This window comes from Carya illinoinensis, chromosome 3 (genome assembly GCF_018687715.1).
Source record: "Carya illinoinensis cultivar Pawnee chromosome 3, C.illinoinensisPawnee_v1, whole genome shotgun sequence".
Lineage (NCBI taxonomy): Eukaryota > Viridiplantae > Streptophyta > Magnoliopsida > Fagales > Juglandaceae > Carya > Carya illinoinensis.
This window is the reverse complement of record NC_056754.1, coordinates 17,315,517-17,335,793: the sequence shown is the minus strand read 5'-3', so window position 1 is coordinate 17,335,793 and position 20,277 is coordinate 17,315,517. Positions and strand designations below refer to the sequence as shown.

Here is a 20,277-nt window from a genome sequence, read left to right as displayed (position 1 = left end):
AATCATGTGCACTCATTTTAAAACAATAAAATTTATTAGTAAAAAATTAAATTTTTTTTTTACACAAGTGTCATATTTATCTATTTTTTGCATTAAATGCCGGGAGATTTCCACGACATAGATATCTCTCCGAATCGGATGAAAATTGTGAAGGCTTTTCGTTTACAGTGAAGTCCATTGAAGAAACAGACCTATTGATTGTAACCGGGCACAATTGGGCCCAATGTTCTTAATATGGGCTCTACTGTCCGCAGTTTGTTTTATTTTATTTTTGAAAGGTCAGTAAATTTGAATTACTTCGACCCCATCTCAAACCCTATGCACCTCCGCGCCTCTCCTCGCTCTTTTCAAAGTCGGACCATCCGCGTTTATTTAACGCCATAAATATATATATATATATATAGACGAATACATCGTATGTACTTCTGCTTCTAGATTTCTCTGTCTGGGTCTCATATTTCAAAATCTGGATCCACCGCTCTCGAATCAATCTCCAAACCTTTTATATTTCTCCTCTCTCTCTAGATTTTCTCCTTCTGTATCTGTGAACTGCGAATAACAATGAGGAAAGGAGCAAAGAGGAAGGCGAGCCAGAAGGAAGGAGCAAAGCCCGAGCATGAGAGCCACCGGGAGGAGTCCAAGAAAACAACTTCTCAAGCTAAGCGGGTCAAGGCCTCCAAGCCTGAATCCGAGCCTGAATACATCGAGGACAAACGCAACTTGGTATAACACTAATTCCGGGTTATCTCTTGCAAATTCAGCTTAGTTTGTGATGGCTTGCCTCCGTATGCTTGGGTTGGTTGGCTGTTGTTTTGGTTCGTGGAAACGAGCTTTTTTCTTTTATTTGGATACGATTTTCATTAGATTGTATGAGCTCTTCGGATTCTTGAAGCTCCGTAAGTCCGTATGCCGTATTTGCATTGTTCCAATCTATGAGTGGTTTCACAAAGTTTCTTATCAGCGTTATTGAGATTGAATGTACAGATTCATATTTTCATTGTCTCCTAAACGGTTGCTGAGAAAATTAGCAAATGGAAGGATGTTGATGTTTTATGCTAATTTTGTTATTGAAGAGTATCGGAATACTTACCCAAGTTAACCTAAGCACTTGCTTCGGGTTTAGTTGACAGGATTTTGCAGCTCTATTAAGTTTTCAAGCAATTTATGAGTAAAAATGAATTAAGCTAAAAGATTGTTATATTTCTGCATTTGTTTTGGTGGGGCGGACGTCTCTGAATCTCATGAGTTTGTGTTTGATTTTGTTTTGCTTGTGTCTGACTTATGCAGGAAGACTTATGGAAGGAAGCATTCCCTGTTGGGACAGAGGTTGGATAAATCTTCTCATTATCTCATCTTAGGTTCTCATTATTGTCATTTTATGGCTTATATATTATGAAAAAAATGTACCAGTGGGATCAATTGGACTCAGTCTACCAAGTCAACTGGAACTTCTCAAATTTAGAAGTAAGCTAACAGCTTATAGTTGCATTACTTTAAAAGGCTTACTAGAAGTGTTATTCCTTACTATAGTGACTGTTCTTAGATAACTGCTCTAATTGTGATCAGGATGCCTTTGAAGAAGGGGGAAAGCTACATGGGAAGAAAGCTTATCTCTTTGGCTGTACAGAACGTGAGTGTCTTATAGACTTGCATTCCTTATAAATTTACTGAGTGGGCATTTTTTATTGCATCTCGTGTGTATCTGATTATATTTCAGCTGCCAAGTTTCTGGACATCATTTATTTCTCATTTCTACTTCCCTTTTCCTTCATGTTTTATTCTCTCATTATTTTATGGTACTGCAGCTCAATTGGTCTCTTTCAAGGGCGAAAGCAAAGTTATCTGCATACCTGTTGTAGTGGCTGTAAGTTATTCAGAACTGCTGCTTTTGCATATCAGTTTAAAACTAATATTATGTGCAATGTTGGTGATTTAGGTAATGATTAATTGCATGAACAGTTATTTTTGGAAGTTAATTTGTTAGGCTTTCCATTTTGTAGCTGCTTGGTATAATTTATTGTTGCAATTTGGCTGGGGTTTGTCTTTATTTTATTTTATTTTATTTTTTTAAATTTGTTTTTGGTTCTTAGAAGTAACGGTGGTTTTTTACATGCACTTTTTGAATGGTTTATGCATGTATACTTAGATGGCTTTAATTTTCCTTGACTTAATTCCCTGTTGATTTTCATTAGGTTTTCATCTTTTTTAATCTGCTTTGAAATTACAACTTGTGCCCGTTTTCAGATAATTGAATCATCTCTAGTATGAATCGTATGGCAGTGAGTTTACTTGAAGCCTTGGGGCACCCCATCTTGTATGCTTAATTTACTAGATTTCACCTCTATAATTGTGGTGTTTCTCTCTAGAAGCAGGTTTCATTGCTAATCCTCATGCATATTAATTTGCAAAATTTTGTAACGTCATATGATAAAGGATGTTTTTTGTAAGTAACGTCACACGATAAAAGATTACAAATGTAAAATGTCAATTTGTATGATATGATTTATCTAGGTTTCTAACGATGATGCAGTTTTTGGGAAGAGTGACTTACAAACAAAATTAACAAAGATGCTGTTTTTGGGAAAGGACTTCAGCTGGGAATCGTCCTCCATATTTAATATCTTATTTTATCTGTTTTATCAGTTGCAAGTTATGAACACATGATACCTAAAATGTGTAATAAAATGATGATCGTTATAAGAAATGATCTCAAATATCCTTGCTATTTCTTAACTGTCACTCCATTATAACTTTATTCCATGTGTTATCTTACATTGTTTATCTTTTCCTACTACTATTTGGTGTAAGTTTGTGTTTTAGTTTCCGAATCACCGTTCTAATAGTTTCTAATTTCTACAGTGGGCGATAGAAAGTTTTCTTGACATTTGTTAGAGTTGATCTCAGTACATAATTATTCATGTTGCAATATATATTTTCAACTTTTTTCTTTTTAATTGATTTGGTTTCTTGTTTTTTCTTGTTTTGCAGGTTGTATCTCCCTTCCCTCCTTCTGATAAGATTGGGATTAACTCTGTTCAGAGAGAATCTGAGGAAATTATTCCCATGAAACAAATGAAAATGGACTGGGTTCCTTATATTCCTCTTGAGAATAGGTATGGAATATTGTTTATTGCTGGTTATTTTAACTGATTTTATGGAACATTTCTTTTGGTCATCTACAATTTGTTTTTTCAATCTTCTGATATCATTTCTGATTTAATTCTTCTACAGAGGCAGCCAAGTTGATAAACTGCACTCTGAAATATTTATATTGAGCTGCACTCAAAGAAGGTAGCATGTCGTTTCATTCCTAGTCTCTCGCTCTCTGTATCTATAGACGTATCTTACATATATTTTCATCTACATTTGAGGAAGGCACTATTTGCATTCTTTCACTCTTATATGTTGGATGACCCTTAGATTTGCATGCTAGTAGCTTCCTACAGTGGATATGGTGTGTTGCGACTTTAGATTTATAGTTGTGGAAGGGAAGGGTGAATTTGACTATGTTTGTAAGGGGATTCTTTAGTCAAAAAGTGAAGAATGTGGAAATTGTAGAGAACAACTAATTGATTTATGGATGTATGCTAGGGTTAGGGCACTAGAGTGTAAAAATATTTGGATTTTGGATATATGCAAGAGGGTTTGGAATTGAAATTATGGAGTAAAGCTATATGCAGAGGTCCTGTTCTGGGCGTGGAAACTTCAAAAAAACCAAATTTGAACCTTTTGGGGTTTCGGATTGTAATTGATGGTGGGCTTGTTAGGGGTTTAAATCTAATTTAAAGGGCTGTTTGTAAGGGGATTCTTTAGTCAAAAAGTGGAGAATGTGGAAATTATAGAGAACAACTAATTGACTTGTGGATATGTGCTAGGGTTAGGGTACTAGAGTGTTAAAATATTTGGATTTTGGATATATGCAAGAGGGTTTGGAATTGAAATTCTGGAGTAAAGCTATAAGCAGGGGTCCTGTTCTGGGCCTGGAAACTTCAAAGAAACCAAATTTGAACCTTTTGGGGTTTCAGATTGTAATTGATGGTGGGCTTGTTAAGGGTTTAAATGTAATTTAAAGGGCTGATTATGACTTGGAAGATCTTTTATACATCTAACTTATTAACGTACTGTAATTAATCACAGTACAAACACTTATCAAAGAAAAAATCTTCATAGAAGCAAAATTTATTATATGTTGAATTGAAAGCATTAAATGATTATATATTTTGTCTATTTGGACTTGCAAGTAGAAATTACTGAAACTTTATCTTCAACTGACAAATACTGCACATAAGAACCCACTAACATGACCAAAAATAAGATTCATGGGCTACAAGTACAGTCCATGGCTAAAAGTTTTGCAAATTTTCAAAACATGGTTGATGTCCAGCACTAAAGAAATCCCTGATAGGACTAAAGAATGATTTACTAACATATAGAAGAAAAACTAAAGAATTCATAAATTATGTTATTGGTCCCTATAGTTTGTTAGAGGTTTGAATTTGGATGCTCAACTTGTTTAATCATATTCCCACCTTGAGTCGTCTTTGTTACTTGTGATTTGTTCTGCATTATGCACGATTTTTATCGAGAGTCAAGTTTTATTTTTGCTAATGGATTTAATTGTTATTCTTTTTTTAAAGAAGATAATAACATATTTCATTACTTTTGCATATGAACTCTCCGTGCAGGGCTGCTTTGAAACACTTGAAGATAGACCGTGTCAAGAAATATGAATACTGTTTACCGTGTTAGTTCTTGAACTGTTTCTGTATAAATTGTTGCATTCTACATTACCTTTATCGCCACTTAGCAAAGGATACAAGACAATGAACACTCTTTTTCCGCTTTTTGGTATTTATTTGGATGACAAACATCGTTGTAACTGGGTTATAAAAAGTAAAAAGCTGTAAAAATCTCAATTCTTTTTTTCAAGTTTATAAAAATGCATAGGCAATCCCTGGATGTTTCTGAAGAAGACTTGTAGATAAACTCTCTCTGTTTTATATGTGACTTTTCCGGTGTCTGAGGGTTGCTCTAATTCTTTTGGCAGATTTCTACCAGCCCTTCAAGGAAGATGAGCTGGAGCAAAGCACTGAGGTTCAAATAATTTTTCCGGGAGAACCAAAGCCGGTAGGTTACAGAATGTGATGGCAAAAAGGGAAAAAAACTTATGCTTGTCATTGTTTCAATATAGATGGCTTTAAGTGCATCAGTGCATCTGAGTAATCCAAATTTGTGTTTATACACACTTTCTATGATGCTCATTGGAGTTGGAATAAATATGACAGATGGGCTGCTAAATTATATGTAGTTTGATTCTTCTATCTTTGTCCCTGCAGATTTTCTGTGAATTTGATTGGGAGTTAGATGAGCTTGAGGTACAGAATTAATGTTCAGTGTTTTTATTCTATGAACTTCAGTTGTGAGGTTGTAGTCATGTGGTCTGCTCAGTTCAATTGATTTGCAATGGTTATTGAGGCCTATCCCTTAATTATTGTGTCTAACTATGCCGTTTGTTTTTTAAACAAATAATCAATGTTCAAACCTTCTTAGATTTTTTTTATTTGAAAATCAAATTTTGACAAAATTTTTGTTTGGTTAAATAACTTGCAACTTATTATCACATCATTGGGGTCTAATGTGGAATATCTGGACTGGGGTGGGTTTTCCAAACTTATGGAGGATAAAGTGTCACAATAATTTATCTGGCTATCAAAATTTATCCACCTGAAAAAGAGAAGACCCAAAACTTGAAAAGGCTAATAAGAACCAGGATAAAAGAAAAGGCTTATCTTGTACTAAATTGCAGTTATTGTATGCAGGAATTCACGGACAAGCTAATCCAGGAAGAGGAATTGTCTGAAGATCAAAAGGATGCCTTCAAGGTAAAAATAATGAATAAATACGAGAAATTAGTAGTTTTTCTATCCGTATAAAGCTGATGTATTACTCCCCCCCATCCCCCTCAATACACCCACTCTTTCAGGAATTTGTTAAAGAGAGAGTTCGAGAAGCGAAGAAAGCTAATCGAGAGGTAGGTACATGGGCAGATATGGTTGTACACTCATCACTTTCAAGAGCATAAACTTTCTGAGCAGGTTTGCCATTATCTTCTTTTGTAGGCAAGGGAAGCCCGGAAAAAAGCCCTTGAAGAGATGAGTGAAGATACTAAAGCAGCATTTGAGAATATGAGGTTTTACAAGTTCTACCCTGTTCAAACACCAGATACACCTGATATATCAAATGTTAAGGTATATCTTTGGAAATCACTGTTTTGTCAATAACTTGGATATGCAAAGTGTTTAATTTTTCATCAGAACCTTTTTTTTTCCACCTAAAGCATCTGTGATTCAACTTGCAGGATCTTCAGTTTTGAGCACTTATAATTTCTCAGATAGAAGTTTAATTTGTATTTTCTCGGCTATGAATTTTCATTCTGTATGTTGCATGCTGACAAAGCATTTGAGGTTGTGATGTCTTTGATGTTAAGTCTGATTGCTTACAACTTGTGGTCAAAATCAGTTTGTGGCTACTTCAACACTGAAATTTCCAATCGTTAATGGGCTTGAATGTGTCAATCTGAAAAAGTAAGCTGATTTATGTTTGAATTTAGTTTAGTAAATGTTCTCTGTTTGCTAATTTATTTCATTAATAATTGGTCATTTGAGTTTGTATTAACCTCAAAGGATACTTTTAAGGATTCAACTTTCCATTCTAGGAAAATGTCCCGTCTAACAGAATATGTGAGCTGCCTTACTTTCTTTACCTTATCAGTTTAGTCAAAGCAAAGAGTTACGACCTTTTATTTTTTGGGAGTGCGAAAGTTTAACCAGTGCTGATCCTCTGTTGTCTGCCTTGCACTCCAAAGTAGCTATGTAAACAACAATCCTAAACATCTTTATATCACGCATTCACCAAACCCCTAGGGTGGCTCAAGTGGTAAAGGCTTTAGTCTTGGTGGTATACTCCTTCATAGGTTTAAGGTTTGAATCCTTTTGGGTGCAAATATGTTCTAGAGGCCATCAGACTGGAATTTTTCCCTTGAATTACCCTAGGTACATTTGCGGGAAACTTTTTATCAAGTACCTGTGCACTCCCGGGATTGGTGGGGATGCTGTTTTCAGACACCCAGTGCCAATAAAAAAAATTCACACATTCACCATAAGTGTCCACAATAAAACTCCTTGTGGTAAAGGACTTAGGCTTGGGGTTATACTCTCTCTAGGTTTAAGGTTCAAATCTCCTTGGGTGCAAACAATCTCTAGGAGTCATCGGACTAGGAGATTTTTTCTTTGAATTGTCTGAGGTGCACTTGCAGGAAACTTCTTGCCTAGGGCTTGTGCACCTCTGGGAGTAGTTGGGATGCTGTTACTAGACACTTGGTGCAAATTAAAAAAAAAAAAAAAGTGTGTTTTACATGATGTTGGTAAGAGGATCTGATCTTCAGCCCACCTATTTTTTCCAAATTAAATGTGAAATTGTTGCTTGTTGCATGCCATGAACTTTGACTTTACCGAGTATTTGTATGGTATAATCATTTACTTGATTTACAATTCCAAAACCTAACAAAGTAGTTCATCTGGATTCCAATGAACAAGAAGTTTAGTAGCTTGACTCTTTCTACTGGCGACACTCAGGACCCCTTTCTAATAATTTGCTTCAATTTTTGTGGTGTTTGTATTGATAAGTTAAGTGACTTTATAAGAGCCCTTAATTGATGAGAATACAGTGAAGAAAGATGAGTTAAGGAAAAAAGGAAAAAAAGAAAAAAAGAAAAAAGGATTTTTGAGAATAGAGACAAAAGTTGAGAGTAGAAAGTGGTTGCATCTTTTCTTCGTCAGCTTGTGACAGCTTCAGAAGACCAAGGTTTTTGTTAATCGAACTTCCTTCTTGCTTATTATAGAGTAAGCCATGTATTTCACAAAGTTTTGGTTGAGAATTTTTAACATGACAGTAACCTTCTGTCTGGTGCTTTTGCCTTGCAGGCTCCTTTCATAAACAGGTATTATGGAAAGGCTCACGAGATTCTGTGAATAATCTCGAAGACCACGAAGGCACTACCCGTATGGTTGAGACGTGATTGAGTATGCCATCATTGCTAAAGCAGTTAAGATGCCAAAGAATTTTGTTCATTTCGCTGATATGTAGGAGGCAAGCCCCTGTTGCCTCATCGCATGGTTTCTTGATTAGAGTGTAGGTGTCTCCGGAAAGAGATGTAAACTACTAGTTTTTCAGAATTTTTAGACAAACCATCCAGGTAATCTTCTCAACGGAGAGGAAACAAAGGAGGAAATTGTAAGATATGATCTTGAGGCCTTTCAAATTATTTAAATGAATTCTTCAAGCATCTCCCGAGTTAAAGACTTATGACCATCGGTGTCTCAAGTTGTGGTTTTCCCGTTTGTCCCAGTAATTTTTGTTATCATTACACTGACACTAGTTTTGTATTACCAATTTCAAATCTTGCAAACAATTATGAATGTTGAGTTAGTTCATCTGTGTATCTTTGTATTTTTTTTTCCCCAAGGGCAAATCATTATCCCTGTTGGCTGTTTATGAAACAGAACAATTGCCAAGTGATTAGACTTTATGCGAGCTAAAAAGAAAGCTGAATGAGCATTGAGCGGCAGACCATATGTTGGTGGTACAGCATGTCGAGAGAGGAAACGAATGAACAATGGCTATGCTGATGATAATTGAAACCCCAACTCCTGACGAATTAACTATCTAATAACATATTTATGTGTTATCTATACAACAATCATTAGGGATGCTTTATGGCTCTGTTAGACTTGCGCAAGTGATGGCTGAGATAAAAGTTAAAACCACCCCAAGAAGTAATGGCCTACCAGAAAATACGTATTAATGCAACTCTAAAACACGAGAATTTTAAGTTAACAGTAAATAATTAAGTTCTAATCATTTTGGTAGAAACAGGACGATACAGGATCAATTCTTTCACAAGTTCAATCCAGTAAACCTACCCGAACAATAACCTAATATACAACAGCTCGACACTACAATTCACGAGGACAATAAGAAGCCCCCCACCCCTGCACACCTCACCAGACAAAAAGAAGAAAGAAAGCTCATTACAACTGATACATGAACGAATAAACGCAGCTGTGCCAACAGGCACCTAACATCTTCAGCAAATACAGGCATCTGTGGGCGCCAATTTCACTCGGTAGACTAATTAGGAGTTTTTTTTTTTTTTTCTTCTTTTTTATCAGTACACAGTAGACAAATAATTTAGGCTTCCCAACGTCCAAAAAGTAACATTGATCCATAATTTGTAAAAGCTCTTATTGGTGATCTGAGCTACAGCTTCCATCACTCATCAGTAAATAGATAATCAGTGACCAGCAGTAAAAAGTGATCTTTCCATTCACTAAGGCTTGCAAAAGGCACAAGACCACAGAATAGTGGCAGAAACAGGAACATGATAGCATAGAATATAACTCGGCGGATCCAGTATGGAAATATCGCCTTGCCTTTTGTCCCTTGAGACACATTGACAGATCCGTGGAGGACAAGGAGCAAAAATGGTGTATAGACATTAGAAATGAAATGCAGCATGCACAGAATCTCCCAGTGTAGGAGCCAATGGTATCCACTCCCTCCTAGAGTGTCTACACAAAGCTTGCCTGCAAAACCACAGGCAACTCCTAACAGCAAAAGCATGAAAGTAATTGGCATTATCTGTTTTGTACTTGCTGAACGTTGGAGAAGCAAACAAGCAATTGCGACAATCATTAAGACACCAAACAGCATTCGACTCACAACTTGAACCTGGCACCTAAGAACGTGAAGCCCTGAATTGAAAGATGCCATTGGCTTTGGGATCCACCATGACTTGTACTCCTGAAACAGAGAGAGCATAATGAAATGTTTCCTAAACAAGTAAAATTAATCTTTGTTAAAAAAAAAAAAAACTGCTATATATGGGTAGTGCACTCTGGCTATGCGAGTACCACCATTTTCAAGAGTTCTGAAAATTGTAAATATCTTCCCAACAACAGCAGCAGTAAAAGAAATTGTGAGCAACCAATTGAAAACCTCAAACAAAGCAAGCCCTGAAAAAAATTGTGGTAACTCACATTGTTTTGCATGTATCATTCTATTTTGGATAAATGTGATTTTGGTATACAATCTATTAAATGGAAACTCACATTGTTCTGCATGTATCATTCCATTTTTCGTGAAAGTCATTTTAGAATATGATCTATTTAATTATTGTATAATTTGTCCAGCCTGCATACTTCTTTTTTGTTTTCCTTAATGATACTAGAACAGCAAATCTATAACAATATGTGAAACTAAAAGAAATTAAATTCGAACCATGAAGAAATGGTAATTGCCTTGGGTGAAGTTGTGCAAGATTCAGTAGCTTCAGTAATCCTCCTGTATGAAAATACATAAGCACCGTATAACAAAGAAGCTGACATGACAAGCAGACCAGCAACAAGACAGTCTACACACTTTCTGAGCAGCTCAGTGTGTCTCATGTCTTCTAATTGGCTCTTGAATTTTTCTTCTTTAAAGGATGCCTTTGATGCTCCCATTTCCAATTTAGACCTCTCTAGATTATTTGAATCAAAGTTGAGAGCCAGCTGTGTCTCTTTCAACTTCAATCTTCTCATTGTAAGACCTAGCTCCAAAGTCTTAAGGTCGTTAGAACGGGTTTGCTCTACGACAGATTTCTGAATAGTGCTAACCATGGACTGCCCTACAAGAGGACCAGGTGTGTTTGGGAAGACACAGGCCACTTGGTTTGTTTGCCCATGCAGCGTAAGCACCTGATTATTTGAACCAGTTAGCATATTCCCTCTCACCTCTTCGATGGTATTTAATAGATCCTGAGCTGCAAAAGTTTGCAAGACTGCTTCTGACTGAAAATCTTCTCGACCACAATTGCCCTTGCATCCTCCATTGTTGAGACTCATAGGTGAAGCAGAACCTTCGACCTTTATGTTGCAGAAATGGTGTCCTCCCTTTTCTGTGTTCAACTCATTGATCAACCTAAGGGTTCTCAAGGTGCTTCCAAATGACTTTTCAAAATTCCGCATAAAATAATCGGAATTGTCACCAAAGACCTGCTGCCCATGTAGGCAATCAAAAGAAGAAGGCATAAAGACACCACTTTAGCAGCTTGTAGTTGAGTGATGTTGACATGAACTACAAGAGGAAATATGTCATAGTGAGAATCTTAAGACCCTCAATTTAGCATGACATTCTATGATCTATGTATACGTTAATACACGGCTTATTGTCTAATATTTTCTTGATATTATTCATTGATCTTCTTTGAATGTTGATTTTTTCTGGGGCCAACCGGGGGGGGGGGGGGGGGGGGGGGGGGGGGGGGGGGTGGTGTGGGTGTTGTTTGATACACACCTCTGTATCTTAACATGAGGTATTACATGTAAATATGCTTTGTAATATATGGTATGATGAATGAAAGGAAGGAAAAATTGTAACTGTTTGAATGCATGTAAATGAATTATAAGTTTTTCTTGGCCTAATGACTGAGGAGCAATGGTACCACATCTACAGGGGCAAGGCAAGCCACCTTGCGTGGTCCGCTTGGAATGGCTCACCTGAGTGCACCCATTTATCAACTAGACGAGGTTCCACCAATGATCACAGCATGAAACTGAGATCCTTGTTATCTCCAGCCATTAGACACGTGATATAATTTCATGTTGACCACTTCAGATGTCAAAGAAAATGTTGACCACTTCAGATGTTAAAGAAAAATGCTTTTGTGATATCTGTGAAGGTTCTTTTGAAAATGTGTTTCTTGAAATGGAACTCTTATTTTGACCTTATTTACTGTGTGATGTATCTATTTCTTGAGTACTTGACTCAATTTATTGTGTTCTAGACATCCCATGTATCGATAGTGATGGGTATGGGTCAGCAGGCCAGAACTAGTTATAGATCAAAAACTAGTTTTAGAGACCTTGACTTAATCGTGCTTTAATAAGAATCCTACAAATAGTATTTAGGATTTGCTTCCTTCTGTATGACTATATAAAAAACATTGTATTAATCTTGATTTTTTCACATATGATACATTAAGTTTTATGTTTAATAAGAATTATAGCATTTCTTAACACCTGATGTAAAGTAAAGTAATGGAAGTAACATTCCTAACCCTATGGGGAAGGGGTTCTACAAACTTAACATGTAAAATCAACAGCCACGGGTGAGTTAGGAATTTGGCGTACATTGCTTAAAGATTCTCTGACAGCTGAAATGCAGATCTACATGCAAGAGAAAAATAATATTAGTCAATATTCTATAATTAAAACCCAAAAAATATAATAAACATGTTCTAAGAAATATAATAAGGTTAGGAGCCCAACACTGCGAAAGGAAATATATACACTCGATTGGTAAGAGTCCTCTTGAAAGATCCAATGATCAAATCAAGGATTTTTGGGTATGCCAAGATGGTAAATGCAAAGCAACATGGTCAGGGACTGCAAGAATGCTTCTGTGGGTAGTTAAATAATCATGTAAATATGATAAGAGGGCTAGAAAAGTACCATTGAAAGATGATTGGCAGACATCCTTCCACCAGCCACATCTTTGGTTTCCAGAACCTAGAATCAACATGGTCAGCGATCACATAGATCCCTCTGTGGGTAGGCAAAGTTTAATCACATTAATCTAATAACAGGGCTATATATCAAGTGAAAAAGACAAGTATCTTTTACAGGATCTCACCTAAAATAATATAATGATATAGCATAAGTTTGAATGTGGAAATCATATCTTAGCTAGATAAATCATAGACTAGTTTGTTCAAAATAAAACCTTTATGATACCCGGGGAAGATGCTAGATGAATACTTTAAGCCTTAGCTATTGGCTTCGAAATGATCAAGCACTTGTCCTCAAAGAGTGAAGAAAACACAAGAGATAGGCGTCAAGCCTTAGTGCTACCCATAAATTCAATCATTGCATGCAAAAGAATAATTAAAAATAGGCCAATAAATATAGCATAGTGTATATATATGGAGGTTAGGTGCCATATATGGGTGAGATTCTCTAGAGCAGCACAGGATTGGGAGTTAGGCGCCATCACTGACTTCTACAGCGCACTACATGACTTGAAGATTAGGGCTGGAGGGGAAGACAGGCTATCATGGACGTGCACCAGGAATAAGAAATTTTCAGTCCGTTCGTACTATGAGGCCTTATTAAATCACCCACCAAATGTCTTCCCCTGGAAAAACATTTGGAGAAGCAAGGCTCCCCTCAAGGTTGCTTTCTTTGGGTGGGTGGCGTCTCATGGTAAAATACTAACGGTGGACAAGCTAAGGAAACGTGGACTGTTCATTATGGATTGGTGTTTCATGTGTAAACACAATGGTGAATCAGTGGATCACCTCCTCCTTCATTGCGACGCGGTTAAAGTTTTGTGGGATGAGATCCTCTCGAGGCTGGGCATTGCTTGGGTCATGCCACGAAGGGTGATCGATTTACTGTCTTGTTGGCAAAGGCTAAGAGGGAATCGACAGATTGCAGCTGTATGGAAGATGGTACCTTTATGCTTAATGTGGTGCACGTGGACCGAAAGAAATGGCCGCTGTTTTGAGAATAAGGAACGTTCTCCGGATGCTTTTCGAGCTTTTTTCTTTCACACTCTACTCCTTTGGGCATCTACTATTGTTTTGACTGGAACGAGTCTACTATCCGTAGCACTTAGATTGTAACTAGGCTCTTTCTTGTATACTCTGTGTACTAGGGCTTGGCCTATTTACGTGGATCAATAAAATTTATTTACTTATAAAAAAATATATATATATGGAGGTTATCATCAAGCATTAGTCAATATAGAATTCATTTAGAAATATGAAGATGTTAATGGGTCAATTTACATACAACCACACGCCTCTTGGATGGATAGAGATGTGAAGGATTCTCTTCTGGAGTCATAATATTCAAAAACTTGTATCCGATTGAAAAAGAAATCAAAATTAGGTGGAGTTGATCAGGAGTAAAGAATAAGAAAAGACATTGTATAGAAGAAAAGGGAGAGTCATCATTGGTGACTCTGTAGCTAAGAATGCTAGTTGCATTATTGGATAAGTTCATTATATCATAGAAGAGGACTGCCTCAATGATCACAACATATTCTCAAGTACATTAAAATCCAGTGTGCTAGAGATTTTGAGAGAGGCATTGTGGATATCAGTTATATTATACTCTTAAGTACAGATGTGCGTGGGGTGAGTGGTGTTCCAAGGTAGTTCAACAACCTCACAGGTTGGGATCAGAGAAGAACATAAGGAATGTGAGAGTGGAAGTTCTCTAAACATACTAGATTTGAAGTGAGAGATGGTAAATTGATTAAATTCTAGCATGATTTGTGAAGTAGTGGTAGGGTTAATCTTCCCTGGAGGTGTATGGTGTGGCTCGTGCTAAGGATGCTTTAGTGGCAGACCTGTTAGTGATATCTAGTGAATTCTTTCAATAGAAGGTTAGCTTTAGCAAAGCGACTCATAACTAGGAGGTTGAGGCATGTGCACCAATAATTTGAGAAGAGGATGTGAAGATCTAATGCCCCAGATTTAAGTGTAGGAAGGTGATGAATGGGATCTTGCAATGCTTTAGAATGAGAAGTTGGAGCTCCAATTGTAACCTTAACTAGTCTCTTGGGAGTGTAGGCCTGGATCTAGCATGGGTCTTCATTAGGTCGTTACATATGGTCTAAGATACAAACCCAACCATAAGTATGGAATTGAGTCATACCACCTATGATGAAATAGCCTAACGAGAATGTCCAATATTTAATGGGAGAGATTATGGTTCTGTTTGGGTAGTGAGGTGATCTTAGATACTCTGTTAATAGTAGTGAAAAAGTATTAAATTGTAGTGAATAGTAGTACAAAATAGTAAAAAGTAATGATAAAATAATAAATAGTAGTAAGTATTCTCACTGAGAATACTTCACCACCCAAACCAGCCCAATAACACCTCAAATTAAATATAGGTGGTGAATGCGATTCCATGTCGATCGGGAGAGACAATTTATTTCCCTTTATAATGATTTCAAACAGCAATAATTGTAACCTTCTAAATCAACAAAGTTTTTGGAGAGAGACAATGTTGCCGACTCGCCGGAAGTTTCTATCTCCAGATAGGAACTCCGTCGTCACACTGCAGCTCATTCTCACGCTGCACAGAAGCTCTCGAAGTTTTGGGTTTGCACAGATTTGCTTCAGCTTCTACATTGCATCGCTAAACCTACTCCTGCTCTGCATTTGAAGGTTTTGACCACTGTTTTGCTGCTCTAGCGGAATGAGAACACACATGGATATTTCCGGTGCTGACTGCCGGAAATGGTTTTCAGTTTCACTCAGTATTCATGTCAACATGGGTTAGTTTGTACGCTTTTGAGTGGAATCCAAGACCTTTGAATTTTCATAGGCATGGAGGTCCTCGATAAGAATTGTGGAGAAGAGCAAAAGGGTTTGGAGGTCTCTGGTTATGGGTTGTAGTAGTATAGGGTGGCTGGTGGAGACGGTGGAAGTTGTGCATCAGGCAGAAAGACAAACGGAATTCATCAAACACCTGTGTGAAGGAAACAGATCCTTCATGGCTCAACGATGCTCCAACGTACATGGTAGATTCTTAACGGTAACTGAATATGGTGGAGGTAGGCGGGGGGTTCTAGTCATTTCGGAAGGGGTTGAAGGCCTGGGTTGGGAGAAATTTGTTGTTGAGTTATGCAGATTCGTTGATCTTTTCCATGCATTGGAGGAAAGCCAAAGAATTTATATGCTCATGAGAACAACAATATCGGCCTGAAGCAAAAAGACTGGAGTGCAACCATGGTGGGGAGGCGTTCATATGCAGAAGCTCTGAATAAGGGTCCTGCTTTAGTGACTCAGTTTTTTAATAGGGGCAAGAACGAAAGCAGTGAAAAGGATATGCACCCTTTACAGATTGCACATGGACATATTCCAAGTCAAAAGGGATCTGACTTGAGTTTGGGTCTTCCTAATGACATACACTGTACTTTAAAACAGATGCAAAACCAACTTGCTGAGTTGAACGTAGAGGTTGCCATGTTATCAGCAAAACTTGAAGGGCTAGGTGTGCTAAGAGGTGGTAAAGGTGCTGTAAGGCACAATAAGGGCGGGCTTGGCATGTTAAGTGATGGGCTGAATGCTACAAAATTAGATAAAGGAAAAAAGAAAGTTGGGTTTGGCCCAATTTCAATATCTAGACCCAGGCGAGCGTGGCAAGTCAAAAGGAAAAGCGGGTCATCTACATTCGAAGAGGATTCTACGTCGGGTATTGGCGTGGAGATGGCCGAAACGGAATGCCTCTCACCAAGGGTGACTCAGAAAAGTTCGCCGACGAGTGGCGCAGTCAATGCTCTCTTTGTCAAATCAACAGCAACCACAACGGAACCTGAGGTATTGCCGACCATGGTTCCACCACCCATGTCAGAGGGAACCAGTTCTTTGGTACCTTCTCAAGCACCTTGTGGGTCGACACATAACCAAGGTGATGATAGCATTAATGGCGCTGTGGAGGAGTCTTTAGGGCCTAGCATACAGTTTGGAGTAGAGTCGGCAGAAAATGTTGCTCCCCTGATATCTCTCCCACCAATTAACAATATAGTTGATCCATCATCATATTGAGTTATGGACAAGGTAAATGAGATATAACAATGTGTGGGAAATACCTACGAAGGATTTGAGGACGAATTTGTAGCATTACTCACTGCAATAGAGGGAGGTCATATACTTGGCGCAAAATCAAGATCTAAGAAGAGCATAGGGTTAAAGCGTCCTACTCGGGCAATCAACTATGACACTAAGGGAGGTAGTTCTAATCGAGGGAGGACTAGAGGTAAGTCAGAACCAATTGTATATTTTTAGTAGGCTCTTTCAGAGTTTACAAGTATTGAGGAGTGTGTTGGGGAATTTACAGCAGCTTGGTGTATGGGCAAAAACTGGTTTGGTGGTATAGGCATTAGTGCACTCATGTTAGGATCAATTTCCTCGTTTCTATTTCTACATCCCAACTAGGTGCTTTATCTTGTATACATCGAGTGTACTTGGCCATGCCTATTCGTATTAATAAATTTTTACTTGTCAAAAAATAAATAAATAAATAAAGAGAGTATAGGTCCATATGTGGCTTGGGCTTTCCTAGGGTTGTTAGAGAAAATAAACAGCTTTGAGCCCCTTCCAAGAGAAAGAAGTTCAAAATTTGTTGTTTCTATAATGTTCTTATTCCTCAAAATACAAAAATCCCTTTACTTGTAAAAGAACATGTCAAATTAAGTAACTCCAAGAGCAATAATTTTTTGCTTTGGCACCTAGTTATGATTGAGTGGCACCCTAACGATATTTTTTTTTTATGTTTTTTGTAAGTAGAGTGGCACCCTAACGAATTACCACCACACCAACATCAATCTTCCAAATAAAGAACTCCTGTTCGCATTTCTGTGCAAGGCATGATCAAAGGTGACATGTCCATATAAGTTTTACGATCAATATTTCAGAAACAGCCAAACATAGTTAAGTCTTAAGCCACGCAAGCATTAGAGAGAAACAAGCATACATCAAACAAGTTCCATTTCATATCTTCACAAGCAATACAAACTTCCCACCAAGTAGGGCAAGTTCATTGGTTATTATTATTCCTGTGACCAAAGTTAAGTACAATTTGATTTGAAGTAATCTAGAGCAGATGAAGCTCCAACAAAGCACTTAACCTACACAAGATTCTAGCATTTTTTGTTTTCAAACGTCATCCAACTCTCTAAGTTCTCTATGAAACTCATAATAGGTATAAACTTCTAGTGCATTTTATCAGTCGCCAAAAAAGAACAAAAACCCGTCACACTAGTTAAGGATTTGACAATCCCAAATGAATAAAAACTTCAACAGAAAGTAAGAACAAGGAGAAAGAACTGGAATCACAAACAAAACCAACATCAAGATCAAGACTTTCCCAATAGTTCTAAAACCATCATCACAGCCCAGAATTTCCCGACCGAAATAAATATCAGACACCACATTCAGAAATCCCAAAGAAAAACAAAAACAAACAGAGAAAAGGTTAACGTTTCGAACCAGACAAACGACAGCTGCGACCGACATTCCGAGAGGAAGGGCAATTGAGTCTACTTTGCACTCGATGCGCCGCGGCGCAGCGAGCAGGGCCCTAGGTCTTCGGCGTCTGAGCACCACACGCGTAGGGTGCAAGGAAGAAGAGGGTGAGGAAGAACAAGAAGACGAAGAAGACGGCCACAAATCAGGGCCATCTCTGGATATCCTTCTCTTCTTGGCCTTCTTTCTCGGCTTCTTGGTTTTTTCATCGCTGTTGATGGGCTTTGAGTCATCGTCGACGGTGGACCCAGTAGATAAAGGAGGAGGAAGAGGGTCTTGGATCGGATCCGGAACTGAGTCGACGACGGAGGTCGATTGGAGGGCTTGGTGAGGAGGCGAAGCGGAGGCCTCCATGGAAGGGGTTACTTCGTAATTATCGAGAGAGAGAACGAAGAAAGAAAGTACAAGTACAACGCATGGAACTGGATTCGATAATCTTCCGCGGTCAAACCCTCCCTCCGTTCAAAAACTTTTGAAAACTAGGCAAAAACTTTTACTCCTAAAAATACAAGAAATAAACGGAAAAGGGAATAAGAAAGTTTGTTAAACTGAAAAATTAAATAAAAAAGGTTGAGAAAGCTCTCAGCCGGATGGATTTGAAACCTATTTTTGCACCAACTACTAATATAGCTACACGTAACCATTTCTAACACAATTCTCCTGTACTCCACAACACCAAACTGACTCCCTACTTGCTTTCTCTTCCTCTACCCTCAACAAAATCTATCCTCTCCACCTGTAGTCGTTTTCAAAGCCGACGGAAGCCCCACCTGCAATCGTCTTCAGAACCGACGGAAGGTAAAAAACATTTTGTTTGAAACCCATCCGGTGAACAAAATTTGGATGGGTTTCAAACAAAAATTTGGAGTTTGGCTTATAACATCTGGTAAAGAAAATTACTTAAAGTAATGGGATGTAAGCGCACGAATCATCAAAATTTCCAAGTAGCAACCCCACCAAAGTGTGTAGAAATATCGAAACTATGATGTTAGTTTCCTAAGAGGTTGCCTGGTCTCCCTATCCTCTGCTACGTTATTTTGAATTTGATAGCACCTCCGGGGTGTTTGAACTTTGGTCTATCGGTCATTATTTTTTATGGAACCGTGGAGTTCTTCCTGCAGAATTGATTGTCGCATCCGCACCAGGCAGGGCATATTGTCTTTCGACTGTTTCCGTGTGGTCTCGGTTTGTTACTAGTTGGATTGTTTATTTTGGTGGTTTCCAACACGTTTTGTTTTTCTGCCTATTCGTTATCCTTATTGGGCTCGAGTCGACCTGGTCTTCAAGCTTGATGTTTTGCTCCCCTGAAAATCTTAGAAAATAAAAAATATTGGCGGATGGGTTCAAACAGAAATTTTTTGACCTTCAATCGGCTTTGAGGACAAGTGGAGGTGGAGACGGTAGATTTCGTTGAGGGCTGATGGAGAAAGGGAGTCAAGGGCAGAGGGAGAGGAAGCAAATGGGGAAACGGTTTGGTGTTGTCAGATGCAGGAGAATTGTGCCGTTATTTACAAGTAAAGTAAAGATACGTATTAATTTATAAATTAATATTAAATTTTTTATATTTAAAATTTAAATTAATATTATTTTTAATAAAATTTATTTTTTATCAATCATATTAAAATAGTGTACGTATTAATACTCAGTGATCCTTATAACTAAATTTTTCCTTTTTATAAAAAGGTTGTCTAGATATACACACAAATCGTTTATTTCTTCTACTTTTATTGGAAAATAATCAAATATTGATATAAATAATATATTCATAATTATGTCATATATATACTCTAGTACTATGACCTCAATTTTATTTCACAATATTGATTCAATACTGCAAATTAACCCTTGGATTAAAAAAAAAAAAAAGTTTATGAAAAAATATCAATTAATACAAAATATAGCATATAACATTTTGTGATGATATAGAATACAAAATAATATATATGTGATGATATAGAATACAAAGTAATATATATGTGATGATATATATTATATAACATTTTGTGATGATACAGAATACAAAATAATATATATGTGATGATATAGAATACAAAGTAATATATATGTGATGATATATAGTATATAACATTTTGTGAGACCTAAAATATTGTTGGTCAAAATTGATGCACAATTAA

The 20,277-nt window shown here is 37.4% G+C and overlaps 2 protein-coding genes across 5 annotated transcripts; one reads left to right on the top strand and one right to left on the bottom strand.

The window, feature by feature from the left end:
• Nucleotides 1-335: 335 nt before the first annotated feature.
• On the top strand, nt 336-8,492 carry LOC122303542 (protein HEAT INTOLERANT 4). 2 transcript variants are annotated; one of them, XM_043115369.1, is made up of 14 exons: nt 341-723; nt 1,288-1,326; nt 1,411-1,464; nt 1,567-1,630; nt 1,806-1,864; nt 2,989-3,113; nt 3,232-3,291; nt 4,686-4,744; nt 5,048-5,127; nt 5,337-5,375; nt 5,820-5,882; nt 5,984-6,031; nt 6,120-6,248; nt 7,983-8,492. In XM_043115369.1, exons 1-14 carry the CDS (start codon nt 562-564, stop codon nt 8,028-8,030), a joined length of 1,029 nt encoding a protein of 342 aa, XP_042971303.1. In that variant the 5' UTR covers nt 341-561; the 3' UTR covers nt 8,031-8,492. The 2 variants fall into 2 exon arrangements, with proteins under 2 accessions (XP_042971304.1, XP_042971303.1); XM_043115370.1 differs by lacking the exon at nt 1,411-1,464 and having other exon boundaries at nt 336-723.
• A 392-nt stretch (nt 8,493-8,884) lies between these two features.
• LOC122303541 (protein CPR-5-like) lies at nt 8,885-19,552 on the bottom strand. Of its 3 annotated transcripts, none has more exons than XM_043115365.1 (5): nt 18,107-19,552; nt 12,552-12,608; nt 12,231-12,266; nt 10,359-11,096; nt 8,885-9,861 (listed from the first exon to the last, which is right to left on the bottom strand). In XM_043115365.1, exons 1-5 carry the CDS (start codon nt 18,494-18,496, stop codon nt 9,331-9,333), a joined length of 1,752 nt encoding a protein of 583 aa, XP_042971299.1. In that variant the 5' UTR covers nt 18,497-19,552; the 3' UTR covers nt 8,885-9,330. The 3 variants fall into 3 exon arrangements, with proteins under 3 accessions (XP_042971299.1, XP_042971300.1, XP_042971301.1); XM_043115366.1 differs by having other exon boundaries at nt 10,359-11,093; nt 18,107-19,550; XM_043115367.1 differs by lacking the exon at nt 12,231-12,266 and having other exon boundaries at nt 10,359-11,093.
• Between the last annotated feature and the right edge of the window lie 725 nt (nt 19,553-20,277).

Coding starts and splice junctions, on each gene's coding strand:
- LOC122303542 (XM_043115369.1), top strand. CDS start 562: ATGAGGAAAGGAGCAAAGAGGAAGGCGAGCCAGAAGGAAGGAGCAAAG. Junction 4,745..5,047: donor ATATGAATACTGTTTACCGT/GTTAGTTCTTGA, acceptor TTCTTTTGGCAG/ATTTCTACCAGCCCTTCAAG. Junction 6,032..6,119: donor CGAAGAAAGCTAATCGAGAG/GTAGGTACATGG, acceptor CTTCTTTTGTAG/GCAAGGGAAGCCCGGAAAAA.
- LOC122303541 (XM_043115365.1), bottom strand. CDS start 18,496: ATGGAGGCCTCCGCTTCGCCTCCTCACCAAGCCCTCCAATCGACCTCC. Junction 11,097..12,230: donor TCAGAGAATCTTTAAGCAAT/GTACGCCAAATT, acceptor CTACATGGGCAG/CAGGTCTTTGGTGACAATTC. Junction 9,862..10,358: donor CTTGCACAACTTCACCCAAG/GCAATTACCATT, acceptor TCTCTGTTTCAG/GAGTACAAGTCATGGTGGAT.